The sequence below is a fragment of the Catharus ustulatus genome, chromosome 20 (genome assembly GCF_009819885.2).
Source record: "Catharus ustulatus isolate bCatUst1 chromosome 20, bCatUst1.pri.v2, whole genome shotgun sequence".
Classification (NCBI taxonomy): domain Eukaryota; kingdom Metazoa; phylum Chordata; class Aves; order Passeriformes; family Turdidae; genus Catharus; species Catharus ustulatus.
Genome location: NC_046240.1, coordinates 11179299 through 11196807, shown reverse-complemented (window position 1 = coordinate 11196807; position 17509 = coordinate 11179299). Strand labels below are relative to the sequence as shown.

Genomic DNA, 17509 nt, shown 5'->3' with positions numbered 1-17509 from the left:
CCAGGACAGCCCTGCTCCCCTGGTCACACTGCTGCTGCAGGGAAAGGGTTAACTGGTCACTCCAGACACATGAGAAAAATCCTTCCCAGGGGTTGTAAATTCTTTGGAGTGTGGAAGCTCTGAGGGAGAAGCCAAAATGGGACCCAAATGCAGGAGGAGGGAGCGGCTGCTGGGGGTGGCCTCGGTGCCAGGGCTGGGAGGGAGAGCGGGAAGGGAACAGCCATGAGAGGTTTGGGACCGAGTATTGACCTGGGCTCCTCGTTCTCGGAATTGATGGATGTGATGGAAAATAACAGCCTCAGCGGCTCCACTGCTTCTCACAGCAGAGAGGAGGGAGAGGAGGGCTCAGCCTGGCCACGAGGCTCCATTGAACCACAGCTCTGGAGGACAGCGAGGCAGGGGACAGGGATGGGCCACTGGCCCCAGGGCAGGGCCCTGCTCCTCGTGTCCCTCAGCACAGGGTGACAGTCACTGCCCGAGGGATGGGAAGGACAGGGAAGCACAGGGATGTCCCACAGGGACCTGAGAGCCGGGAGCTCTGGCAGGAGCCCCCGAGGGAATCCTGGCTCTCCTGGCTGGCCACAGCCAGTGTCCCTTGGGCTGAGCACCCCAAACTGTGCATGCTGGTGATGGCTCACCCCACCTCTGCTCTCCTGGGCAATGTGCACCCCCTTTCCCAACACCCCATAAACCACAGGCTGCTCTTCCCTATCCGACTGCTCCTCACCCATCCCTACTGCCCAGCTGGGGACGGAGCACAGCCCAGGCTGGGGACGGAGCACAGCCCAGGCTGGGGACGGAGCACAGCCCAGGCTGGGGATGGAGCACAGCCCAGGCTGGGGGCACAGCGGGGGCTGCGGTGTGGGGCAGCTCAGGGATGTGGGACATGGAATGGGGTAAATTTGGGGATAGTGTGGGGAGGTGTGGCAGGAGTGTGGGGTGAGTTATGGGGTGTGGGATGAGGAATGGGGTGGAGGAGGGGCACGGAGTGTGAAGGGCCGTGGAATGGAGAATGGATATGGGGAATGGACACGGGGAATGGGCACGGGATGTGGCACGGCAGGCACAGCGCGGAGCATCCCTCCCGTTCCTGCCAGCCCCGGGCCGGGCCGGCTCCTCCTCGCGGGGCTGGCCGGGGCGGTGCGGGGCTGGCCGGGGCGGATCGGGGCGGGCACGGCCTCGGGGAGCTGATAAAAGGCTCCGCTGCCACCGCTCCGCGCTGTCCCCGCGCCCGGCTCCGCCCGCTCCCGCACCCGCGCCCGCACCGCCGCCCATGGTGCTGCCCGGCCCGCCCGGCATGGCCCGCTCCGAGGAGGTGCACCGCCTCACCGAGAATGTCTACAAGGTGGGTCCGCAACAGGTGCCCGGCGGCCGCGTCTCGCCCTTTTCCTGCTCTCGGAGTTATTTTCATTATTGGATTTCCCCTCCCCGGGACGCGCGGGGGCAGAGCGGGCGCGGGGCGCGGCCGGGGCCGCTCCGGGGATGTTCCTGGAGCCGGGACCGGGGCCAGCACGGGGTGAGGGGCTCCCCCGAGGCTCGGCCGGCTCCCCCGAGGCTCGGCCGGCTCCCCCGAACCCCGCCTGGCACCCCGGGGATGCCCGGTCCCGGCGTGGGCAGCGCTGTCCCCGCATCACCCCGGAGCGGGGCAGCCCCGCTCTGCACACAGCAGAGCCAGCAGAGCCTCCCCCATCCCCCGGAGTTCGGGAATCTCTCTCCGTGTTTCCTTTCTGCTTTGCTCCCGGTGTCCTGAGAAAATGCAACAATTGGTGTGGTTTGATTTCCAGCCGAAGGAAGCGGTTTCTGCTCTGCTGGGTCTTGAGACCGAGACTAATGAAACTGCTGTAGCCGAACGTGTAACGCAGGATGTCGTTTGTTAAACTGGGAAGCTTGCACGATTTCCTGTGATTTAAGGGCTTGGATTGAGTTACCTGGGAGCACAGAGCAGGGAAAAAAAAAAAAAAAAAAGGAATGTAGTACAAAAAGTACCGAGGCTGTGAAGTTCTCAAGTCCTGGTTTTGGAGGTTCTGGTGTGTAACAGCTGCTCGGGCAGGGCTGTGGCACCCGAAATCTTGGCTACTCGGAGTCTTGGTGACATTTTGCTGTGGTCTCTGGGCTCCCTCCCACCCTGCCAGGCAGAGCTGGCACCGAGGGTGTTCCCGGTGTTTGTGCCTTGGCCCTGCTGGGGACAGGGGCAGGGAGCAGCCGTGACTCAGTTGTTGTTTGAGGTGCGTAGCCCTGGAAGCACGGGCTAATGACGGGTTTGGGGAGCAGGTCACCACCTCCCCGGGCACAGCCCTGCAGGGTGCAGGGCAGTCGGTGCTGTCCCTGCACGTGCTCTGGAGTGGGGCCCATCCTCCCAAAAAACGAGGGCTGAGGGCTGAGCACTGGTCCAGCTGTTCCCTGGCTGGAGCCGGAGCAGAGCCCTCGGCCCCGAGCTCCATCAGCTCCTGCTGACCCCGGGGCAGAGGGGCTGGGGGTGCCCTGGCCCCAACAGCCACACCAGGGCTTGGGGGGAGCCCACAGGTGTCCCCCAGTCCATGAGCACCTCGGTCCCTTGGGAGCTGCCAGTGCCAGCAGCTGCAGGGGATGGGAAGATGGAACTGGGGACAATCTGGTGGGTTCTCCCAAAATCAGTCTGGGAGCTGCAGGAGGATGCTCCTGGCTCTGGTTGTGTTCCCTGTGGTGAGCAGAGGCTCCCTGAAGCCAACACTGCTGTTCTTGGCCTCTGGAGATGTTTGGTGTGTGGTGCCTCAGGAACCTGGCGTGTCCCTGCTCCCTTGGGGACTTTGGCCACCCTGAGCCCAGCGGGACAGCCGGGGCTTGGAGACTGGGCTCTGCTGGATCTCCTTAAGCTTTGGAGGCTCAGAATCCAAAACCAGTCCCGGTGCTTCAATCCCTGTTGGTTTTCTGGCCTGAACGCTGCCATGGGCAGGAGGGGACGGTGCCCAAGGAGGGGACGATGCCCAAGGAGGGGACGATGCCCCGGGAGGGGACAATGCCCAGGGAGGGGACAATGCCCCAGCCCGCGGGTGCCAGGCTGGCTCGGTGACCCTGGCTCTGCTCCTCCCGTGCCCGTCCCGGCATTTCCCGTGCCAGGCACCGCTCCGGCTCTCCCGAGGCGTTCTGCTCGGGGAGCCCATTGTCATGGTTTTCCAGAAGCAGCGCTCACCCTCGGAGTGACTGTGCTAATGAGCTGGTGGAGGAGCTGTCAGCCGCCCCCGAGCCGATGCTGCCACTACAGGCAGCTGCCTACACACGGGGAGTAATTACAGAGGGAGACGGAGGCTGCTGGCACCTTCCGCCAACGTGATCCCACCTTTGGTGCTGCTGATTCACCGCAGGAGCCGGCGTGGGGCACAGCTGGGCTCTGCCCCGAGCCCGGACCGGGCTGGCACCTCCTCTGCTCCCTCCTGCCCGTCCCTCGCTCCCGATTGTCTTTTTGCAGAAAGCAGGGACTGGCAATTCTTCCTTCCCCCGAAGACAGCTCTGTCTCCTCCTGCCAGATGAGATTATTGCCGTTCGCAGCCCAACCTCCATTTCATTTTAAAGCCGTTTTTTCATGCGGAAGATGGGTTTGCAGTGGTGTGTGAGTAGCTCTGTGTTTGAGGAGCTGTTTGCCTGACAACACCCTGAGCTGAAGCTGGGTTGTGGTGCAGAAAGGTGGACAGGATTCCCGGGGCTCCTCTGCTCCCCATCAGCTGTAATCGATGTTTTTGTGGTGTCACAGCCTCTGCTCCTCACTCCAGGCCCAGAGGGATGGGAGCAATTCTTCCTCAGGTGGTTCAGGGGGGAAGCTGAGGCTGCTTTGCTGTGTGTGGCAGAGGAGGAAGGAGCCAGCCTGTGGCACCCCAAATTCCATCTGTGCTCCCTGCTGTCTCTGCTCCCTGCCTTGAGCCTTCCTGCAGCCCAGCCTGGGGCTCTGAGCGTGCCAGGGACGGTGGCACCGCTGCCATCGAGGGCTCTGAGCTGGGAGAGCATTCCTGGGCTCCCTGGGATGGGCACCTGCAGCCAGGTGGATGCTGAGGGGCTGGGAGAGCATTCCTGGCCTCCTGGGGATGGGCACCTGCAGCCAGGTGGATGCTGAGGGGCTGGGAAGCAGCTCCTGCCTTGCCAGGGGTGTCCCAGAGCCCGGCTGGGCTGGGTGCTGCTCCCCAGAGCTCTGAGCTCTCCTGTGCTCAGCCTGCTCCTGGCTGAGGTTTCAGTGCTTGGCCCGGGGCAGGCAGAGCTCCCAGCTGCTCTGGGGCTGAGCCCCTCGGTGCCAGGGCTCTGGGGGGGTTGTGGGGACCCTGCTGGCCCCTCAGGGGGGATCCCAGCCCAGGATGGCCCTGCCCTGCACTGCTGGGTGTTCTGGGTGCTCTGTGCCCCATGTGCATCCTCACCCCAGTTCTCTTCAAACCCAGACCCCCATACAAAGGTGTTCAGAGCTCTTGTCCTGACACTTGGGTCCCCTCATCCTCTGGCATGACAGCCAGGAGAAACTAAAAACCTTTAGATGGGGACTGGCTTTTTCCCTGATTTTACCAGCCAGGCTCCTTCTTGACAGAAACTTGGCTCTTGAAATCCCCAGGGCTGCTCCTGATGGTGCTGGGCAGGACAAGCTGTGATGGAGGAGGCAGCTCTGGGCTTTGCTGGGCATTAAATATTGATAGCAAAATGATGAAGGTGCTCCTGGAGCAGGGCTGACCCATTTAGACACAAAACTTCCTTTGAGCTGAGCTGTTCCTGCAGCGTGGCAGTGGCAGGAGAGTCCCCTGGTCACCCATGGACAGTCCCCGTGCAGTGCCAGCCCTGCAGGGAGCCACAAAATCCTGGAGAAGGTTGGAAAAGCCCTCAGAGACCAACCCATCCCTCAGCACTGCCAGGGCCACCGAGCCACGTCCCAGGTGCCACATCCTGAGGTTTTTGAGCCCTTCCAGGGATGTGTTGGGAGCTTTGCCTGAGCCACGTCCACTTCCAGCTCCAGTGGGACTTAAACTTAGGATTTAGGAGCTGGATTTCCACTTGTGGGCTCCTTCCAGCCCTGGGTATTTTATTCTTTTCCGTGATTCTAAACTTTTCCTGATGGGCTGATTTATGGGCTGGCTGTGTCTGGAGTGTGGACAGAGAAAAGGGACCTTGTTTCTGCTGCCTCTTCCCCCACCAAAGGGAGCAGGGCCGTGTCCTGGAGACCTTGTGCTTTGCATTAGTTTCATTTTTGGCAGCTGAATAAAGCCGTGCCAATCCCGGGGAGCTGAGTGGTATTACCCAGGGAATTCAGCGCAGTGGAACAAAGCAAAGCCCTTTCAACCCTTGGCTGCCAGGTTTTGTGTCTGTGTTTTTCTGAACTCTGCCCAGGCAGCCCATGGAAGGCAAACAACTTGTGGGTGCTGCTGAGGGGGCAGAATTTGGGGAGAATGAGATTTGATTTCGCTGCCACCATGTTACTGAATATTCCTGCAAACCTGGGCTGGGCTCTGCTGTGGGGTCAGCCCTGCCAGACCCCTCACCCCTCTCCCTGTGCTGCCTGGAGCAGCTCCAGCCCCTCCCTGCCTCTGAGGGGTGATGCTGCTGAGCCATCCCATGGCACAAATCCGTTCATTTCCCACGATCTCTCCTTGGCTCTCACCTGGAGGGGGGTGTGAAGGCTCTGGAGTCACCTTCCCTTCCCACCCTGGCAGTGAGAGGAAGGCTTGGAAAAAGCTATTTTTATCTCTGGGGTGAGGAGCCCTTTTCACTGCTCTCATCCTGCCAGGCTGTTTTTGTTGGAGGCTCCAGACAATGTTTTAAAAACATTCACTTTCAGCAAACTTCCTCCTGGGGGTTGGTGAATTTTATTTGGCCAGCACAGAGTCACCTTCCCGCTCCTCCAGCCGCTCCACGAGACCCGTTGGGGGCTTTTATCTCTTTATTTGTTGCTTTAAAACGTCTCTTGTGCATCAGTGGGGAGCAGGACCTGCCCTGAGCAGTGCCAGGGCTGGGCTGTGCTTTGATTCCCTCTGGTTTGGGCAGGATGTGCAGAATTTTGGATCCTGTTCCATCATTAATTCCCTGGGTTTCGTGCTCAGGACGATGTGTTTACACGGGCACTGCTGAGAAAATCGCACTATTTACATATCCCTGTGCACATCCCCGTACACAAACACTGCTCTGAACCTGCAAACCGCCGAAAAAAATCTCCTCCCTGCAGAAATCCTGCCAACATTTCTGCTGCTGAAAAGCTGCTCAGCCTCAGAGCGCTCAGGCTGAGCTGGAGCGCGGTCCAGGGGCTGTGCCAGGCGTGGGGACGTGTCTGTGCCCCTGTCCCTGCCCTGGGCACTGATCCCAACCTCCAGCAGCTCTCAGGCAGATTTGGGGCTGGAGTTCAAGGTGGTGTGGGCAGGATGGAGCAATCCTCACCGCTGGCAATTAACTCCTGTGCAATTGTCTCCTGCACGTTGGAGAGCACCTGGCTTGTTGCTACAGGTTCATTTTCCCCTTGCACGCTGAGCACATCCACCAGACTGCTCTGAGCTGCCCCAAAACACCTTCCAGGGGCCCTGCCTCGCTGGCCTGCAGCCCTAATTAGCGGGGCAGCTCCTCATTAGCCTCGTCAATCATCTCCTGTCCCTTGCATTGTGGCTGGGAGCTGCTGGGGACAGGCTGTGGGGACCCTGCAGCCATCCTCAGGCTGCAAGGATTAACAGATTTCTGCTCGAGTGCCAGCACTGGGTTGGTGTCACCCCTCTGATGGGTGCCCCAGAGTCCTGCCCAGGGGATCCCAACGGGGCTGGCTGGAGCCAGGGAGGCTCTGCCCAAGCCCTGCACTCGTGTGTGCAGAAATTTCAGCTGTCAGACTCAAGGACCGGGCAGCAGGAACCGGGATAAAAATGCCTCAGGCAGAAAATGAGCTTTATAGTGTTGGGGCAGCCTCAGATGAGGTGACAGATGCTTAATCAGCTTATTGCCTGTGAGTGTCTGCCTGTCTTCCCTCTGCCCGGGTGGGGCTGTGCCAGCAGCCCGGGGGTGCAGAGCCCCCGTTCCCAGCAGGAATGTCCCTGAGCATCCCTCTGAGCATCCCTGCTCAGGCACTGCCGGGCTCTGAGCTCCGATTTCTGGGACACCTTGGTGGGAGGGTGTCCCCAAGGTGGGGCAGGGAATTGGGATCAGCTCAGGGCTGGAATTGGATCCCGAGGATGCCAGCAGGGAATGGAGCTGTGCCTGTGCCAGGGCTGGGCTGGGGTCGGTGCTGGGGTGAGGGGGGCAGGCAGGGCACACAAAGAGCCCTTCTCCTGCTCCCTGATCCGATTATTCCTCCCCCCGCTGAGCCGAGCCTGGCAGCGGGGCAGGAGCTCAGCCCAGCCCTTGGGCAGAGGGCAGAGCCCAGGGACACCCAGCTGTGGTTCCTGCAGGGCTCAGGGGGTGCTGGGGGCTCTGCTCTGCCTCACTCCTGGCTGCACATCTGCCCTTCTGCACATCTGCCCTTCTGCACATCTGGAGTTCTACACATCTGCAATTCTGCACATCTGCACATCTGCAATTCTGCACATCTGCACATCTGCAATTCTGTACATCTGCACATCTGCAGTTCTACACAGCTCCAGTTCTGCACATCTGCAATTCTGCACATCTGCAATTCTGCACATCTGCAGTTCTGCTCTCCAGCCCCTCCTGCCAGCTCCTGGGTCACCTCCTGGCTGGGCTGGGCTGGGCTGCCCCAAACTGCCCCTGCCATTGCTGTTATGGTGATTTTTGCCACATCTGATCATTTTCTGGTTGGAGCATTCCCTTTCCTCTCCTGGGGGAGTGTCTCCTGCTGGGCCCCTCAATCCCAGCTTGTTCTTCCTCAGGGGAGCTGCAGGGTGAGGGAGAATCCTGGGGCACCTTCCAGGGAGCTGGGAGGGTTTTTTTTTTGCTCTTTTTGTGTGTGTCAGGGCAGAGTTGAGCGTGGAGCTGTTCCCGTCCCACCAGCCCTGCTAATCCCAGCCCTGTTCTCTTCCCTTTAGACGATCATGGAGCAGTTCAACCCCAGCCTCAGGAATTTCATTTCTATGGGGAAGACCTATGAAAAAGCCTTAGCAAGTAAGTGACCCTGGGGCTGCCAGGGAGGGGGGACAGCAGAAAACCTTTGCTTTTTGTGGAAAATCGTTGTTCTTGTTCTCGTTGGGAAGGAGCTGGGAGGATTCTTGGACCACTTGGGATGTGCAAGGCCATGGGTGTGGGAGGGATTCCAGGGAGAAAATGCAGGATGACAAAACACATCTCCAAACAGTTCATCTCCAAATGTTTGTTTAAAACATGGAGAATTGAGATTTTCAGCTTTGTTTAAAGAGGTGTTTATGAAATGTTTAAATTGCCCAGAAGAATGAAGGGAAAAGCCTGAAAGTCTCGATGGCAGCTCCTGAGTGGGAATGCAGGACCCTACTGGGAGCCATTAGGGAGGTGCAGATTTAAGGGATCAAAAGGAAGCCAGGAACTGATTAAACCCCAAAATGGACTATTTTAACTTAAACTGGCTTTGTGCTCTGCCTGGGCCCTCCCCAGCTGCTTTTTGAGGAGCTTTAAGCTTTGCTCAACCCAGGGCTGTGTTTTTCCAGGGAGGGCTCTGCTCCCTTCAGAGCTGCACGAGTCTCCTGGATTTGATTTTGGAATGATCCCAGTGCAGATGCCCGTGGGGCAGAGTCTCTCATCACCTTCACCAGCAGGGAAAAGCCCTTTGGTGCCTCCTGCCCTGCAGTGCTGGGGTTTGGGACCCGACCTTTGGGAGGATGGCTGCTCCTGCTCCCTGCCTGCTGCTCCTTTTCTTTCCCACAAGCCCAGGGCTGTTTCCATGAGATTTTTAATCCCTCCCCCTGTTCCCAGGTGCCCTGGACACAGCGTCCTGCCAGCTCTGAGCACTGGTTTGAACTGGGGTTTAATGGCTCACCCAGCCGTGGTGGGAAGTGCCCGGTCCAGTGCTCTGCACTCTGACCCAGGGAAGGGGCACAGGGCACCTCACAAGCAGCTGCTTGCCCAGAAATTCCTGAGGGTCATGGTCTGGGGGTGGGAAGGGAGGGTCTGACAGGGATAAGAGCTGCCTACCCTTGGGACTGTGATTTCTGTTCATTCTTCTGGAATATTCTCCTGGTAACTCAGCTGTGCTTACCTGGGAGGTGGCTCTGTGCTGTCCCACATGGCACTGGGGACAGGCAGTGTGATCTCTGGGGTTGTGCTTTTCCCACCTCCCTGCTGGGACAGGGATGTTGCTGTGATTCTGAGCTTGGCTCATCCTCGGAGCCCGAGCTGGGGGGCGGCTGCAGGGAGGGCAGAGCCCAGCAGGCAGAGCAGAGCAGCGCTGGGAGGCTGGAGCTGGGGCTGTACAGCGTGTTCTGTGATTAGAGGAAACCCCCTGCTTATCTGATTAGAGTCAAGTGTGTAGCTGGAATGTCAACAAACAAGGCTGAACTATAATGAAAGTCTGTGATATTCAATTATTCCGCAGCGATTTCTCTGAGCAGCATTAGCAGCCTGATGCTTGCCCTGCAATGAAAGCCAGCACAGTCCTGCACGTACCTTTTTTAATCCTAAATTACCCCATAATCTCACTGCTCCAGCCTTCTGTGCTCTCTTTTCCTGTTTGCTGTGGGGTTCAGCCCTTTGAGGTAATGCCTGTTTCAGTGCCCCAGCAGTTCCAGCAGCAGGGAGGAGAACATCACCTCCGTTTTTTGGTGCTTTTTAGGCATGACATACGCAGCAAAAGGGTACTTTGATGCTCTGGTGAAGATGGGAGAGCTGGCCAGTGAAAGCCAAGGATCCAAAGAATTGGGTAAGTCCCCAGGCTGCTGCTCAGGGGAGCTGCAGATCCCAGCCCAGAGTGGGGCAGATTCCCAGCCCAGAGTGGGGCAGATTCCCAGCCCAGAGTGGGGCAGATTCCCAGCCCAGAGTGGGGCAGATTCCCAGCCCAGAGTGGAGCAGATTCCCAGCCCAGAGTGGAGGAGATCCCAGCTCAGAGTGGGGCAGATTCCCAGCTCAGAATGGAGCAGATCCCAGCCCAGAGTGGGGCAGATCCCCAGCCCAGAGTGGGGCAGATCCCAGCCCAGAGTGGGGCAGATCCCCAGCCCAGAGTGCAGCAGATCCCCAGCCCAGAGTGGGGCAGATCCCAGCCCAGAGTGGGGCAGATCCCCAGCCCAGAGTGGGGCAGATCCCAGCCCAGAGTGGAGCAGATTCCCAGCCCAGAGTGGAGCAGATTCCCAGCCCAGAGTGGGGCAGATCCCCAGCCCAGAGTGGAGCAGATCCCCAGCCCAGAGTGCAGCAGATCCCCAGCCCAGAGTGGGGCAGATCCTCGGTGCTGCTGGGAGAGGAGCTCAGTGTGGAGCTGCTCCTGCCTTGTCTCTGTGTCCTGTATTTACTGATGATGCAGTTTGGAGCTCCTGGTGCTCTCAGTGGTTTTGGAGAGCAGTTTCAGGGTGGTTTTGCTCACTTGGTGAAGGAGCAGCAGCACATTTTGGGGCTGTGCTGTGGGGTCACCCCTGCCCTGCTGCAGCAGCTCTGCCCTGCTGGAGCCTCCCTGTGCCCAGGGATTGCTGTTTGCCCAATCCATGGCAAACATCACGAGCTGTGACGCTGCCTCCTTCCCCTTTCCCACACTGCTTTCCCCAGTAAATCCCCTGGGAGCTGCTTTGGCAGTGTCCCTATTGCCCAGACATCCTCCTGTGCCCTCCCTCCTCACAGAGGTGACACCCCAGGTCCCCCCATAGCTCCAGGTGTCCCCCCCAGTCCCCACCATGGTTCCAGGTGACTCCCCCATGGTTCCAGGTGTCCCCCCCAGTTCCCCCCATAGCTCCAGATGTCCCCCTGAGTTCCCCTCATGGTGTGAGGTGTCCCCCCCAGTTCCCCTCATGGTTCCAGGTGTCCCCCTGAGTTCCCCCCATGGTTCCAGGTGTCCCCCTGAGTTCTCCCCATGGTTCCAGGTGTCCCCCTGAGTTCCCCCCATGGTTCCAGGTGTCCCCCCCAGTTCCCCCCATGGTTCCAGGTGTCTCCCTGAGTTCCCCCCATGGCTCCAGGTGTCCCCCTGAGTTCCCTCCATGGTTCCAGGTGTTCCCCCCAGTTCCCCCCATGGTTCCAGGTGTCCTCCTGAGTTCCCCCCATGGTGTGAGGTGACTCCCCCATGGTTCCAGGTGTCCCCCCCAGCTCCCCCTGGGATGCTCCCCCTTGTTAAGGCTCTCATGGACTGAGCTGGGGCTTGCTCTGGTGTCAGTGCAGTCCCAGGTGAACCCCTCCTCCTCCTCCTCCTCCCTCATCCCTCCCGCAGCTCTGCCTCAGCAAAGTGCTCATTAAAGCATCTCTCCGGGGCAGGCAATTAACAGAGAGCTTGAGCTGAAACGACTCTAAAGGCTGAAGGAGTCCGGGAGCAGCCCCTGGGCTCCGGGTTTGGTGTCAGACCCCGCTCCCCCCAGCCCTGCTGCAGCCTCAGAATTGTGCTGGGAAAGCAGTAAAGTGTCTATGGAAACCGAGTCGTGGATTAAAGCTGCCTGGAGCAATCTGCTTCTGTTTAATAAATAAAACAAAGAGCCCTGTGTGCTGCAGAGCCTGCGAGGAGCTGCCTCAGCCTCTCTGGGGCAGCTCTGCCCTCCTGCAAGGGGATTTTGGGGCTCAGGGGGCAGGGATGGGGACCCCCCCACCCTGGTTGTTCTCCAGAGCAGCTCCAGGTTTGCTCACACTTCAAACCTGGGCCTGGGGACAAGTCCTTGGTGCTGTGTCCCCACGTGTGCCTCGGCTGTTTTGGGGTTTCAGAGGTTTCCAAATCCCTGCTGCTGCTGTGGACACATCCCAGGGAGGCTCCTGGCAGCTCAGCCTCCTGCTCTGCTGATGTTTGCTGTGGCAGCTGCTCCGGGCTGGAGAAAGTTGAGATAAAATTTCTGGCTGCAGCTCAGTGGAGCTGATAAGAGCTGGGACACAGCCCCCTCCCAGAGATGTGCAAACAGGGGCTGAGAAGGGCTCTGCCCGGGGCTGTGCTCAGCAGGACTGCAGCTTTTCCTGGGAACACCTTTGCCTTATCACTGCCCGGCCTGGGAGTGCTGATAGTGCCAGAAAGGGGCTCTGGGTTATTTCAGAGCATCCCAGCCTGGTTTGGGCTGGAAGGGACCTCAAAACCCCCCCAGAGCCCCCCTGCCAGGGCAGGGACACCTTCCACCATCCCAGCATGCCCCAAGCCTGTCCAGCCTGGCCTGGGACACCTCCAGGGCTGGGGAATGCATTTTAGAACAATAAACAGGAATTCTCTTAATTGCTGCTTCCATTCATGTTGTGCCCCCAGCTCCCTCCCCGAGTGGGATTTTCTTCCATGAGTTTATAGAGAAAACTGCTTCAAGATGCCAGCCAAGCCCCTGGGATGCTTTGGTCAGGGTTGCAGCTCACCTGCCCAGCCTCCACGGACAAAAATCTGAGAGAATTGTTCTTTGGCCAGCCCCCACCTGAGCTGGGAGCTGCCCTGGTGTCCTCTGTGGCACAGGAGGGGTCCTGAGGCAGCCCCTGAGCCTGCTCTGGCCCCAGCCCTGGGGCTGCTGGGCACTCTGCATGTTTTCTGAATTCCCCATCAGATTTTGGGAGCTGTGCAGACGGGATAATCCCGCCTGGGAATGGAGAAGTGGCCACAAGAACAGCAGCAGTGCCCTGCTCTGAGCAGCTCTGGGGCTGAGTTTGCAGGGCTGGGCTCTGGCTGAGCCCCAGTGCTGAATGTGGGGTGTGCAGGGCTGGGTTTGGGCTGTTCCTGGTCCCAGTGCTGAATGTGGGGTGTGCAGAGCTGGCTTTGGGCTGTTCCTGACCCCAGAGCTGGCTTTGGGCTGTTCCTGACCCCAGAGCTGGGTTTGGGGTGTGCAGAGCTGGGTTTGGGGTGTTCCTGGTCCCAGTGCTGAATTTGGGGTGTGCAGGGCTGGGTTTGGGGTCTGCAGAACCGTGCTTTGGGGTGTTCCTGTCCCCAGTGCTGAATTTGGGGTGTGCAGAGCTGGATTTGGGGTGTTCCTGTCCCCAGTGCTGAATTTGGGGTGTGCAGAGCTGGGTTTGGGGTGTGCAGGGCTGGGTTTGGGGTGTTCCTGACCCCAGAGCTGGGTTTGGGCTGTTCCTGGTCCCAGTGCTGAATTTGGGGTGTGCAGAGCTGGGTTTGGGGTGTGCAGAACTGGGTTTGGGCTGTTCCTGACCCCAGAGCTGGGTTTGGGGTGTGCAGGGCTGGGTTTGGGGTGTTCCTGACCCCAGTGCTGAATTTGGGGTGTGCAGGGCTGGGTTTGGGGTCTGCAGAACCGTGCTTTGGGGTGTTCCTGTTCCCAGTGCTGAATTTGAGGTGTGCAGGGCTGGGTTTGGGGTGTTCCTGGTCCCAGTGCAGGGTTGGGGTGTTCCTGTCCCCAGTGCTGAATTTGGGGTGTGCAGAGCCAGGGTTTGGGCTGTTCCTGGTCCCAGTGCTGAATTTGGGGTGTGCAGGGCTGGGTTTGGGCTGTTCCTGACCCCAGAGCTGGGTTTGGGGTGTTCCTGACCCCAGAGCTGAATTTGGGGTGTGCAGGGCTGGGTTTGGGGTCTGCAGAACCGTGCTTTGGGGTGTTCCTGTCCCCAGTGCTGAATTTGGGGTGTGCAGAGCCGGGTTTGGGGTGTGCAGAGCAGGGTTTGGGGTGTTCCTGACCCCAGAGCTGAATTTGGGGTGTGCAGAGCCGGGTTTGGGGTGTGCAGAGCAGGGTTTGGGGTGTGCAGAGCAGGGTTTGGGGTGTGCAGAGCAGGGTTTGGGGTGTTCCTGGTCCCAGTGCAGGGTTGGGGTGTTCCTGACCCCAGAGCTGAATTTGGGGTGTGCAGAGCTGTGTTTGGGGTGTGCAGAGCTGGCTTTGGGCTGTTCCTGGTCCCAGTGCAGGGTGAATTTGCTCTGTGCCCTGCTGCACATTTGGGGTCTGGGCTGTGCCCACAGCTCCCCTGAGAGGCTCCTTGGGCTGCTCTTCCCCCCGTGGTGTCTGGGCAGCGGATTTAGGGAGGATTTGCTGCTCTGTGTGTGATCAGGGAAGGTTTGTAGCCCCTTCCACGAAGCTCCAGCCTCCTGCACGAGTCCTCAGGTGCCTTTGGCCCCAGCCCAGCTCCTGCCTGGTCCCCTGGATGCTGCTCAAGATGTCATTTCTTTTGTCCTTGCTGCAATCTGGGCCATGGCAGAGTCGTGGGAAGGGGTTTTCTGCCGGAGGAGGAGATTCCCCGGGGGTGTGGGGCTGGGCAGCGCCTGCAGGGAGCTGCTCCAGGTGCGTTTTGTGCGTTTTGTTTCTGGGAGGTCCCTTGGCTGATGTCACCCAGGCTGTGGCAGGGCAGCACAGGCAGCAATTCCCGAGCCATTGTGGAGCTGAAAGGAGCCCCTGGCACATGATGGATTTTTATTCCCACAATGAAATCGGGAAATGGCACCTTGGTGGCTCGGGGGAGAGTTTGCAGCTCATCCAGCTCCACCCCTGCCCGGAGCAGGGATGATTGTCACCATCCCAGCTTGCTCCAAGCCCTGATTTTGGGCACTTCAGGGATCCAGGGGCTGTCCCCTGCAGCTGCAGGGTCTGCTCGGATGTTCTGTGCTGCAGCAGATCCCCTGGGAGCAGGGATTAATCTGGTAATTGGATTTGTGGTTGTTTTGGGTAGATGCTTCCTGGAGGTGCAGATATAGATCCCACAGTGCCAAAGGTCGCCCTGCTGGAGCTGTGCTGGCTCTGGGGGATTTGGGACCAGCAGAGCTGCTGGTGTCCCCTGGGAGCCACCCAGGGCAGTGCCCAGAGCTCCAGGAAATATCTCCTTGTGATTTATGGCCCTGCTGTGGAGGTGAGCTCCTGGCTGGGAGCCGAGATCTTTTGGGTGATCCTTTAAATTTGGGTTTAAATTTGGGCTTAGCGAGGCCCTCAGCACTTGTGGGTGACAGCTCTGTGCTGGTGGAAGAAGGAAGCTGCAGGAATGGGCTTGCTGAGGGTGCAGAAACACAAAACAATGCCCTGGAAACCTTCCTGGGGCTTTCCTGCTGCCTCCACCCCTGCCACCAGGAGTGGCCAGGGCTCATTGTCACCCACGCTGGGTGTGTGGAGCTGCAGGGCTGGGAAGGAGCATCTGTGAGGAGCAGGTGGCCTGGCTGGGGCTCCCAAACGTGGCAGATGTGTGCCACGTCTGGGCTGCACCTTCCCTGCTGCTGGTGACAACTTCAGGATTCCCACCTGCTGTGTGCCCTGGCTCTGTGCCTGCAAGGATCCTGCAGGGATGCTCCTTCTTTTTGGGGGGATGGAGGGGTGCTGTGAGTGCCCATGGGCTGCTTTCTGCCAGCCACCAGCACTGGGAGGCTGGCAGGTTCCAGGAGGGGTTTGGAGGGCTTGGCAGGTTCCAGGAGGGGTTCTGGAGAACTTGGCAGGTTCCAGGAGGGGTTTTAGGGAGCTTGGCAGGTTCCAGGAGGGGTTTGGGGGGGCTTGGCAGGTTCCAGGAGGGGTTTGGGGGGGTTGGCAGGTTCCAGGAGGGGTTCTGGAGAACTTGGCAGGTTCCAGGAGGGGTTTGGGGGGGCTTGGCAGGTTCCAGGAGGGGTTTGGGGGGGTTGGCAGGTTCCAGGAGGGGTTTGGGGTCTTGGCAGGTTCCAGGAGGGGTTTTTGGGGGGCTTGGCAGGTTCCAGAGGGGTTTTAGGGGGCTTGGCAGGTTTGAGGAGGATTTTGGCTGGGTGTGTGCCCAGCTCCAGGTCTTGGAGGTGTTTACTCCCCATCTGGAGCTGCTGCAGGGATGGGATCATGTGTGGCCAGGCTGGGCAGTGTGAGGGTGCTGAATGAACCAGGGCTGAATTAACCAGGGCTGAATTAATTAACCAGTGCTGAATGAACCAGTGCTGAATTAACCAGGGCTGAATTAACCAGGGCTGAGTTAACCAGTGCTGAATTAATTTACCAGTGCTGAATTAATTAACCAGTGCTGAATGAACCAGTGCTGAAATAACCAGCGCTGAGTTAACCAGGGCTGAATTAACCAGTGCTGAATTAACCAGTGCTGAATTAACCAGTGCTGAATTAACCAGTGCTGAACTAACCAGTGCTGAATTAACCAGTGCTGAAATAACCAGTGCTGAACTAACCAGTGCTGAATTAACCAGTGCTGAAATAACCAGTGCTGAAATAACCAGTGCTGAAATAACCAGTGCTGAACTAACCAGTGCTGAATTAACCAGTGCTGAACTAACCAGTGCTGAATTAACCAGGGCTGAATTAACCAGGGCTGAATTAATTAACCAGTGCTGAATTAACCAGGGCTGAATTAATTAACCAGTGCTGAATTAACCAGTGCTGAATTAACCAGGGCTGAAATAACCAGTGCTGAATTAACCAGTGCTGAATTAACCAGGGCTGAATTAACCAGGGCTGAAATAACCAGTGCTGAACTAACCAGTGCTGAATTAATTAACCAGTGCCACCAGTGCAGCTCCTGCCACAGCCCTGGGGGCTCACTGGGCTCTGCCCCTGGTACAGATCCAGGACTGTGGGGCACAGAACATGCCAGGCTCTGCTGCCCTGGGGACAGGGTCAGTGGCAGCTGAGGGAGCTGGAACCCAGGCTGGGGTGCCTTGGGAAGCTTCTGCTTTTCCCTTTACTCTTAAAAAGCAAATGGAAACGCCTCGAGCTGTGCCAGGCGGGGCTGGAGCAGCGCTGACAGTGCCTGATGAATTATCAGCACATGGCCCAGTCCTCCGGGGCTGGCAGAAGTGAAACCCTTGTGGAGAGAGAGGAAAGGGATGAGTCAGCGAGGAGAAGCTGATTGTTTCCCCACACTCCTCTCCCTCCCAGCACACACGGATCTTCCCAGCTGCCACAGGAGCAGCAGCACCAGCAGAGCCTGGGCTGGGCTGGAAGGGCTCCCTGGCCCTGGGGAGCTGCTCTGAGCTGGCTCTGTGAGCCTGGGGCAGGCTGGGGGCACTGGGGACCACTGAGCCCACTGAGCCCCCCATTAAATTGTGCCCACAAAATAAACTGTGCCAAATTAAACTGAGCCCCATTAAACTGTGCCCACAATAAACTGAGCCCCCTTAGACTATGCCCAATTAAACTGAGCCCCCCTTAAACTGTGCCCACAATAAACTGAGCCCCCTTAAACTGAGCCCCATTAAACTGAGCCCCATTAAACTGTGCCCACAATAAACTGAGCCCCCTTAAACTGAGCCCCATTAAACTGTGCCCCCTTAAACTGTGCCCACAATAAACTGAGCCCCCTTAAACTGAGCCCCCTTAAACTGAGCCCCCTTAAACTGTGCCCACAATAAACTGTACCACATTAAACTGAGCTCCACTAAACTGAGCCCCCCATTAAACTGAGCTCCACTAAACTGAGCCCCCCATTAAACTGAGCTCCACTAAACTGAGCCCACAATAAACTGTGCCCACAATAAACTGAGCCCCCTTAAACTGTGCCCCATTAAACTGTGCCCAATTAAACGGAGCCCCATTAAACTGAGCCCCTTAAACTGAGCCCACAATAAACTGAGCCCTCTTAAACTGAACCCCGTTAAACTGAGCCCAATTAAACTGTGCCCCCCAAGCACCACCTCTCCCCACGT

General features: G+C 58.6%; 1 protein-coding gene across 9 annotated transcripts in view; it reads left to right on the top strand.

Moving 5' to 3' along the window:
* The first annotated feature begins 1238 nt into the window (after window positions 1-1238).
* The window catches only part of BAIAP2 (BAR/IMD domain containing adaptor protein 2), a 40904-nt gene continuing 24633 nt past the window's right edge, over window positions 1239-17509 (top strand). For all 9 annotated transcript variants that reach the window (XM_033076566.1, XM_033076565.1, XM_033076569.1 and 6 more), the window contains exons 1-3: window positions 1239-1345; window positions 7962-8037; window positions 9674-9760. In XM_033076566.1, coding sequence (XP_032932457.1) covers window positions 1274-1345; window positions 7962-8037; window positions 9674-9760 — 235 coding nt within the window. In that variant the 5' untranslated portion in view covers window positions 1239-1273. The remainder of the gene's footprint in view (window positions 1346-7961; window positions 8038-9673; window positions 9761-17509) is intronic.